The sequence below is a fragment of the Halyomorpha halys genome, unplaced genomic scaffold (assembly GCF_000696795.3).
Source record: "Halyomorpha halys isolate HHAL.00 unplaced genomic scaffold, Hhal_1.1 Scaffold757.1, whole genome shotgun sequence".
NCBI lineage: Eukaryota > Metazoa > Arthropoda > Insecta > Hemiptera > Pentatomidae > Halyomorpha > Halyomorpha halys.
Genome location: NW_027114541.1, coordinates 344,546 through 354,854, shown reverse-complemented (window position 1 = coordinate 354,854; position 10,309 = coordinate 344,546). Strand labels below are relative to the sequence as shown.

The window sequence follows — 10,309 nt, the reverse complement described above, 5'->3', positions numbered from 1 at the left end:
AAAAAAAAAAAAAAGAAAGCTGTTGAAGGTAGGTTCTGTTATAAATGATGTTAGTATGTAGAAAAAGAGACTATTATTCATGCAAAAAAGTTTTAGATTTAAAATATAAAAAGTTATGTAAGTAAGTAATCAATTTAAAAGCATTGTTTGAAGCTGTTATGATATTATTTTAATATTTAATTTGTTTTCAAGATTTGAGATGGGAAATTAGCCGGCAGAAAAAGTTTAAAGAAAATGACATCAATAAGGTATAGTCAAACATATTATTACGTTGCGAGAAAATAATGTAATTAGTATAAAAATAAATATTATATATAAGTTATAGGTTGTCTCCTTGAAAATGGCCCAAGGGCCGAAACGTAGGAGAGTTTCTGAAAATAAATGTTGAGATTATATTTGGATCAAATTAATTAAGTAATTAAACAAGTAAGAGTACTTTTCATTGACAAGATCTAATTAAAATATTGACTTTTGAGAAAAACTCAAGGAAAAAACATGAAAATGTTTTAGAATTGATATGGGTTTCCTTTATTTATAAAAATTACTACAAATGAGAATCTCGGAATATTTCATGCGGATTTAGGACCGATTGATGCGCCAAGCTTTAGTGTAGCTGAGGATTTAGCTTAGAGTCGACTACTTCAAGACTAAAAATATTTATTGGCAGTTTCCGTTTATCCTCGGATGATACTATTTCTTTTATTTAGTTCTATTCTTGATCTAAGCCTATCTTCCAAACTGGTTTATTCCAAGACTTCCAGTTAGGTTAGGGAAGGCTTATACTAGAACCTAACTCCTAACTGAGAAATCAGCTCTCGAATGCTTACGTATGATTTATACTGAATAGCAATTTACAAAAAATGTCAGGGACGAATTGTATACATATAAACAACAATAAAATATCAATCATACTATATTTTATATGAGTAAGTAGATTTAAAATTTATTCTCCTTGAAAATGGCCGTAAGATTAACAAGCTGGTACATGAAAGTGGACAATAATTGACTGTTGGTTAATATTCTATAAAAAAAAAATTATTAATAAATTAAATCATTTAAAAATAATATTAATTTTTTTTTAATGAAAATTATTGCTAATAGAATAATTCGATTGCCTTGAACTCAGCTAAGCTATATTTAAAATAAATTACTATGCCAAATTATAACCAGAAACAATTCTTATATTAAAAACAATTCTCAGACCACTGCTGATGTACGGCTGTGAAGTCTGGAAAGCGGCATCTTTCATGAAAAGGAAAAAATTACAATTTATTACGAATCACAGTGAATGCTCTCTGGTCAATAAAAAATATAAATACCATAATTATTAATTCTTTTACTATATATATTCTTATATATTTCTTTATTTATTTAATAAAATAAAGTTTATTTATTTAATAAAAGAAATATAAATAAATTTATATTTCTTTATAAATTTAATTATGTATATTCTTTTATTATTCATACTACTTCTATTTCAATTATTTTTTACTTCTCTCGTCTTTTTTTTTTTACCATTAGAGGGCAATTATTTGTTTTGTTAGGTCTATAAATGTCGTTATTTTAATTTTACTTTTCTCGTTTATTAAGAAGCATTATTTTTATCTATTTATTTTATCTTTCTTTTTAAAATTATAACATTGTATTAGTAAGGGGTGTTTGTTGTACGAGACTATACCTCCACCCCCATAATCAATTGTTAAAAATATATACATAAAATGTAACGGTTATATAAACCATGTAAGGCTCACCAGGCCGATCTGGTATTAAGTAAATAAAATAAATTACTGAGTTCTTCCTCTGAAATAACAGTTACATTACTGTAAAAGTCCATTGAATCTTAGTATGTGGAATATATAAGAATTTGAGATGAGGTAAGACATATATATCTCCATGGATACAATAAGATCAGTAAATAATTTCAATATGAATGGAACTCGGGACCAGCCAGTAGTGATTTACAAGCCCCTCCAAGAAGGGTTGTATCAACCCCCAGCCTTGAGGGGTACAGTTCGAATAAGAGTGTCAGTCAAACTAATCAGCATATTCAAAGTGTTATTACATCATCTTTATGTTAATTATATTTTGCATAAAATTATAACTTATACAAATCTCTACGTGTTATAGATCAAACAAGATGCCTTGGCCAGCCCTCCTCCTCTGCTTGCTTGCCTTTCTCACTTCCAGAGTTACTTCTTACCCAGAGTTTCCATCTCTTAGTTACCAGGAGACGACAGAAAACGACGACCAGATTCCAGATTTAGAGGAAACCTTTGGTAAGCTAGGATGTACTAATAACATCTAGTTCAGTTATTATATCTGTGGTTGGGGGCATTACTAATAAGTATCCAAATTCAAAACAATGAATCTGAAAACCTTTTTTGTTTTTTTTAGATTTATTTATTGATATTTACTACTGTTTTAAAAATATATAAAACAATTAAAGTCGATGTTAGTTATACAACGACATGATACACACATGTGGAGAATACATCCAGATAGAACTCTAATAACATTTCTAGAGGAAAAGAACTCGAGGCCATCTTCTTTTCAGATGCCTTGGAGGACTATCAAGTAGTAAAGGAGAAGCCAGGTTAGAAACCAGGTGGTTAGGAAGTTTATCATGGAAGGATTGGTTTCTGAAAAACTAAAATTGAAACTAAGGTTTTTCAGAAATGATAATGGACGCATGTTATAGAATATAAAATATCACAAACTTGGCTTTTTCTAATAATATTGTTTGTTTTTGCATGCATAAGTTTCTATCACAGACAACGTTATAAATCATAAACTTTAAGAACAATAAACCTCTAATAAATAACATTGGTTGTTTCTGCTCCACTCTGTAGATGTCAAGGCAAGACTGGATTTATTTTTCTGTAATTTATTTCCTTCTCAATTATTACCGTTTCTTTGTAACAGATGTTGTTATAACACTATACAGCTATGAAGATGAAATCGATTATGCTATTATTTATTATCTAACATATTTCCATATCTTCTTGTATCTTTCTTCGCTCTTAGTTGAGTTAGTTAACTTCAAATTTAAACAAATTAATCTAAAATTATTAATAGGTCTTCAGGGTCTTTTATTTAGCTAGATTAACTAGAATAGGAAAAAATTAATATAATTTACATGTTATATACAATGTAAACCTAAAAAATAGCAAGTCCGCAGTGCAGTGCGATTGGATAGACATGTCCAGTGATAAAGACTATGGTCAGGATGCTTGTTTTCAAGTTCAAAATAAAAAGTATTTCAAAACAATGTTATATAAGAAGCGAAAACTGATGGAGAACGACAATGGAGACGATCGAGCAATAAGTGGAAGGACCTCATATGGCAAGGAACAGAGGTGTCATCCTAGGCTTAAAACTATATGGCAAGGAACAGAGGTGTCACCCTAAGCCAAAAGCTATATGGCAAGAAACAGAGGTGTCACCCTAAGCTAAAAGCTATATGGCAAGAAACAGAGGTGACAGCCTAGGTTAAACATTATATGGCAAGGAACAGAGGTGTCACTCTAAGCTAAAAGCTATATGGCAAGAAACAGAGGTGTCAGCCAAGGTTAAAAACTATATGGCAAGGAACAGAGGTGTCGCCCTAAGCTAAAACCTATATGACAAGGAACAGAAGTGTTACCCTAAGCTAAAAGCTATATGGCAAGGAACAAAGGTGTTAACCAAGGCTAAAAACTATATGGCAAAACTTTTTATTATGCATTATCTGTCCACATGGAGAAGGAAATAAAGATTTTTAATTCTATTGGGGTTATTAATTTTCGTCAAGATGTTACAGGAGTAATACTTTGAACATATTAAAAACATGAATTAAAATCATACATTAAATATATCAAAAACATAAATATACATAAAATAGGTAACTTAAATTAAATTGTAAAAAAAAAAAAGTTAAAAGCAAAATGAACTTAATCTCACTAATTAAGCAGTGTAAGTAAGCAATACCTGTGGTCCGCTTAAGCAAGAAAATAAATGTGGACAGTTCAAAGAAGTCATTTTCATAAACAGTAATTGAATCGAAAAATCTATAGTCATATTAATGCAGATCAGAAATGGCCAATTTTAGTATATGTACCACCGAGGGTACGAAAAACTAAAACAGAAATGGCCTATTCAACAGTATAAAATAGATCTACCAGATAAGAATACACCAAACATTAGTAGTTCAACACATATTGATAAAGGGAGATAAGATTTGAACGACAGAGGAATCCGACAGACTAACCTCGTACTTATGAGAAACCGCTCTCAGTTGTTCAGGCCTTATATCTATTTTCTTCTATATATTTTGATTTTTTTACGTATTATATATTTCAAATAGACTGTTAAAGTGAGATATACTAAGTCTTGTCAGTATTAAAACGACTTTATATACTGTGAAGTTTCCTGAACTAGCTGGCTAGTTAGTTATTTACTGCTACTTGAGATACTCAAAGTTTTCTTTTGGAATTAAATAGTGCTATTTCCTAATTATGAGAATGTCATCAACTGTTAAAATAATTTACAATAAATAAGTAAATTATTTAGTTACATGTGAATGGATACCAAATCATTCAAATAAGAACGTAATTTTATTGAAATAGCGCGACCTAAACCCCAAAATCTCATAATCACACTTGTCTGAAAAATAAAGTTTGTTTTCAGACTTGAAATTGGATTCATTTATTACATTTTAATAGTAAATAAAAGGTTTTGAAAGTAACTATTACTTAGGTTCTAAACACTGTCATAATATAATAAATGTATCAAATTTCAAGATTAAGATTCACACAACAGTTTACTAAAACAATAAAAGATAGAAAATTTTAGGAACTCTTCATCAAAACAGATGTGTCGAAGTTAAACATTTTATGATTATATATTATCTATCCACTAGGAGATAGAAATAAAGCTTTTTAATACTATCATAGTTGTTAATTTGTACGAAAATGTTGAAGGAGTATTATTTTAAAAATAAAGTATCAATTAAAAATATCAAAAACATAATTATACATTACAACAACAATAAAATTAAATATAAAATAATAATAATACATAGCATAATAATGAATAATATCAATATAAATGATAAAATAATGATATATAGCATTATAATAAATAATATAGTATAATAAATAGATAATATAAATAACATAGTAGTAAAAATAAATATAAGGAACGCTGTGGCATCCTGGTAAGGTACGATGCTACTAACTCCATGGATCCGGGTTCGAATCCTGCTCAGCAGAAAATTATATTCTGTAACACTGAATCTGTGAGTAAAACCAGTGTGTTCAAGAGCCCTTCTGGGATCCACCCAGCCTCCTAAAATGGGTACCCTTAATTAAGTAAAAATCTGGCGCTCGAACGAGATTATGACCAAATCACCTGCTTGCATAATCGTTGGTATAGTAACAGTGCTTCCTTATAAAATACTGAACCCGTAACTCTTTATGGTTTGTAGTAGTACAGATTTTAATTTTTTTTTAAGTTTTTTTTTTTTAGATTATTTATTTAATATACTTTACAACTGTACAAAATTATACAATAGGTAAATATGTAGTATGTTTCATATACACTTAAAAACCTTAGGAAGGAACCAGTCATTGGTGGTACTTCAAACATTAATTTAAATTAGAAGTTCCCGTGGCCATCTTCTTTTCTGACGCCTCGGAGGATTATCAGGGATTGTTAAGGATGAAAGATTAAGAATTAATGGGTTAGGATGGTTAAGGAGTTTGGAATAAAAAGACGCATATCTGTTTTGGGTCAAATCTGCAACGAATGGGATGTTAAGGTCTTTATGAATGAGTTTATTTGTGACGTAATAAGGAGCATCAAGGATATTACGTAGGATTTTGGATTGTAACGATTGGATGCGGGAAGAATTTGACGGTTTGGTGGAGCCCCAGAGCTCAATTCCATATGTCCAAATTGGTCTGATTATTGAAGTGAATACTAATTTTTTGAAGTGAATGGGAAGTTTAGAGCTTTTGTGTTGTAGCAATCGGAATCTACGAGCAGTTTCTTGTCGTTTCAGTCTTGTTTGTGGATTCCAAGTAAGTCTCTTGTCAAGATGGAGTCCTAAGTATCGAATCTGTTCAAACAGGCATTAGTGGTGTATTTAGAAAGGATACTGTATGACAGGTGGGCAGAGATCTATATATATAGGTGATCTGGTGGGATTTGTCACGATTTATTTTGATTCTCCAGTTTTTACACCATTCTTCAATAGATGTTATGTGTGCCTGTATTTTTTAAAAGTAAATATAAAATAGCATTTCAGTCATAAAGTTTAGCCTTCCCTATTCCTTACAGTCTTTTTAATAACTCATAACAAAAAAAATTAATTCTAAAAAACGAAACAACTATCATTTAAACCTGACCACTATTAAAATGAAGAATATTAAAATATAAAATAACAAATACAACTCGGTTATAATGGCAATGTGTATAAAGCTGGAATAGTTATAGGCAGTTTTACTTATGCTGTAAATATTTAAAAGGCTGAGTTTAAAAAGAAAAATCGTGGTGTAAAAAAAAAAATAATAAAGAGGGAGATGAAGATATAAAATAATTAAAGATTATGATAAAGTAGAAGCAATAATAAATCATTGAATTTAAAGTTAAATAATCAGATTATATGGTTCCTCTTATTTAAACTATTTCTGACAGAGTATGATTTATGGATTTTTATTTAAGACATATTGGATACTGATCCAAATTATTTTATCCTTTATATAAACTGAAAAAAAATCGGTTAGCCTTTTTTTCTGAGATTTGGAAGAAATCCATCCCCAAATTGTGACAGAGAGGTGCTGGTGAACACTGCTGCAAGGAAACGATAGGTATCGCCTATAATTTCCAATTTCGGTAGGCCATTGTGAGCTGAGGCTGTCCCGATTTCCTTTGGGAAATTCTTGGTCCTCCGAAAATCGTACAATGACTTACTTTATATATATATATATAATGACTGAAGCCCAGGCTGCTGCAGAACATCCTGCTATATTTTATCTTAACTTCTTTTTTTTTTGTCATTAACTTTACTTTTATCTTTTATTTGCTAAGAATTACAATTTTAATCTATTTATTTTATCTTAATTTTTTTTATAACATTGTATATTAGTTAGGACACCCCTTTTGTATGAGAATATACCCCACCCCATAATAAATTGTAAAAAAAAAAAATAATGTATCTCTTACATTAACCATGTAAGGTCCAGCAGGCCGATCTGGTATTATGTAAATAAAAAATTAAAAAGTTGGTCAGAAATCGATTTTATTATATTCTATCCACTATCTTTGCATGCGGTATTTTCTTCGGTACAATATATGTCCACAACAGCTTAATCGTAATTACATAAAAATAAAATTTTTGAGAATAGCTTTTCCACTTTGTGGGAGAGTAGGGAGTTGGAGAAAAATGGCTTAACATCGCTTTCATTAAATTCCTTACTATACTTTGGTTCACACATGCACAAACGTATTTTTCTAAGCACGTCTAAATAATGGTAAATGTAATTTATGTATATTTCAATATAAATTACATTTTACGGTTACGGTAATTTGATGAAGAGGGGAAAACTTTTTATATATTTAAATATAAATTACATTTTACGGTTAAGGTATGCTAATGCTAGTTATCGTATCATGAAGAGGGGAAAACTTTTTACAGGCTGTAGATCATTAAAAACCGACATGGTTCTTCCACCAAGTTTGTGGGAACTATCTGAGGGGGGGAGGAGGAGTAAAAGTAAAATTACTTAAATAATAATTTAAAAATAATCTACAGCTTATAAAATACAACCTATTTTGCCTATTAAACTATTTCTCATTTAATCATTTAGAATTCCTAATGATCTTATAAAAATAGCTGTATGCATTGTTATGTCTCGATAAAGAAATGATCTAGGAATCTTCCAAGTATCGAGTTACTACTACTAATCTCTGGATTAGACGGGTCACTCGATACACACTCTCTGGAGTGGAGTACGGTGGTCCTCTTTCTAAGGGAGTCCCACGGAAGAGAATTTTTTTTTTATGGAATGATAAGTTTTGTAAAAAAAAAAAATTACATAATTTTTAGTTCAACAAGTAGGTTATAGTTTTTATAAAACATTACAGTCTTATATATAAATAGAGTAAAAGATAATATATGAAACATGAATCAAGTTACCAAGAAAAAGCGACATCGTGTCTTGTTGATAATCAAAAAAACTTCGATGTGTCCTTATTTTTGGTAGTCTGTTGGTTCAGGTTGGTTCCATGTCTCGAACACGACTCTTCAAATAAGACTTGTTCAATTTTATAATAAAACAGTAATGATCACTGCTGTACGATGACAGCGAACATACCAGCTCTCTGACTTTTTTTCTCAACAGCCTGTGGAGACGGCCTAATTAAGTAAAAAAAGACTTGCTATTTTTGTATTTTCTAAAATTAAGTCCACCCCTCTAAATGGTAAAGGTACACTTAATCTAATTTAGATTAAGTCCGACTAAAACTGAATATTTACAATATTTAAAATTAAGTTATGAGGTGTAGATAGTTGACCGTAGATTAATGATTGGAGAAGTTCTATAGCCCTCTATAAAAAGAATTTCTATAGCCCTGATGAAGACCTGAAATTCAGGTCGAAACGTCAGCATAAAATAAATAAATATGGTTTTGTTTATTTATGTTGTTCTTTGCTGACCGCACCCCCCCCCCCTCCGACTCTAATAATTTAAAATTAAGTTCTTTAAAATTAGTTAATTTATTCCCATGTTTTAAAATAAACATACCCTTACATAGAAACAAATTAAAAACTCATAGTTGTTGATAATAATTATTGGTTTAAAAAAAAAAATTTTTCCAAGTTTATCTATAAGTTAATTTCCTGTCTACTTTAATTATATTTATTTTATATAAAAATATACAATACATTCCTGAAAATTGAATTTTCTTAAAATTATGATCTTACTGGGAATTCCTACTATTAAATTTTAATATTAATCTTTTATCCTTTGTAAAAAAAACCTTTCAGGACCAACTGTTGTTGAAATATAGGCGTATTCCGGTAATGGGTAAATTAGCAAAGTAGTTAATAGAATTTATACTAGACAATGTATAAATTAATTACCAACAATCCTCCAGAAATGAGCCAAATCGGAAGAGCCGTTATTTAGACGAGTCTAGGAAAATACGCTTGAGCATGTGTGATCCAAAGTATAACCGAAGAAAATGTCGCACACAAAGATAGTGGATAGGAAATTTAAAAATTGATTTCTGACCAACTTTTTTATTCATTTAATACCAGATTGGCCTTGCGGGTTAATATAAGAGGTAAATTTTTTTTTAACAATTGATTATAGGGGGAGGTATAGTCTCATACAAAAAACACCCCTAATTAATATACAATACTATAAAAAAAATTAACATAAAATAAATAGATTAAAATAATAATTCTAAACAAACGATAAAAGTAAAATTAATGACAAAAAAAAAAGAAAAAGAAGTTAAGATAAAACATAATTCATAACAGGATGTCCTGCAGCAGCCTGGGCTTCAGTCTTCGGTTTGTGGTTGGGTTTCCCAAGTTGTAGGCTACTCTTTTAACTGTTGGCAACTGGGAGTGGAAGTTCATGGACCGTTTTTTGATGTAATCCTCTTTTGTCTTCATTTGTAATTCCCGATGCAATTGGTTGTTTCTTACAAGCCAAGGAGCATCCAATACAATTTCTATTACTTTATTTTATAAGAACCACGAGAAAAATAAAAAATCTAACCAAGATTATTATTAATAAGATTACCAACCCCAACCTCTGAAAATGTCATTAAAATCAGTACGACGGTTTGTCCGATTATGCCTGAACACAACTATGTTTTGGGGCAGACGTTTCTTTTATTTTTTGCATGAATAGAAAGTTCACGTACCTTCACAGTGATGAACCAAGTAATTGTTTATGAAATACTCAGTTTTCAATTTATATATTTAAATTGGATTCAAGTTTTCAATTATCAGAAAGAGTACTTAATCTTGTACTTCTAGTGCAGTGGTTCCGAAAGTGGATAGTAAGACAGCATAGGACTGCTATGAAATTAAACAAAAAAAGTGAAAACATTTTTTATTTATTTATTTATTGATACTTACAACTGTGTAAAAAATACAAGTAAATTTGATCATAATGACATAATGATATGATACAGAATGTAGAGAAACTACCCAGTAGTAGAACTCTAAAAACAGTATACAATATAAGGTCACGAGGCCATCTTCTTTTCAGGCGCCTCGGAGGATTGCCAGGAATGGAAGAGGAAGCAAGGTTAG

General features: G+C 30.1%; 1 protein-coding gene across 4 annotated transcripts in view; it reads left to right on the top strand.

Moving 5' to 3' along the window:
* LOC106685921 (uncharacterized) overlaps positions 1-10,309 on the top strand; it is a 123,433-nt gene that overhangs the window by 72,490 nt on the left and 40,634 nt on the right. For all 4 annotated transcript variants that reach the window (XR_001343919.3, XR_001343920.2, XR_001343921.2 and 1 more), the window contains one exon: positions 2,128-2,276. Coding sequence is in view for 1 of the 4 variants with exons in the window: in XM_014428928.3 (XP_014284414.1) it covers positions 2,128-2,276 (149 nt within the window). In the remaining 3 variants the exon portion in view is untranslated. The remainder of the gene's footprint in view (positions 1-2,127; positions 2,277-10,309) is intronic.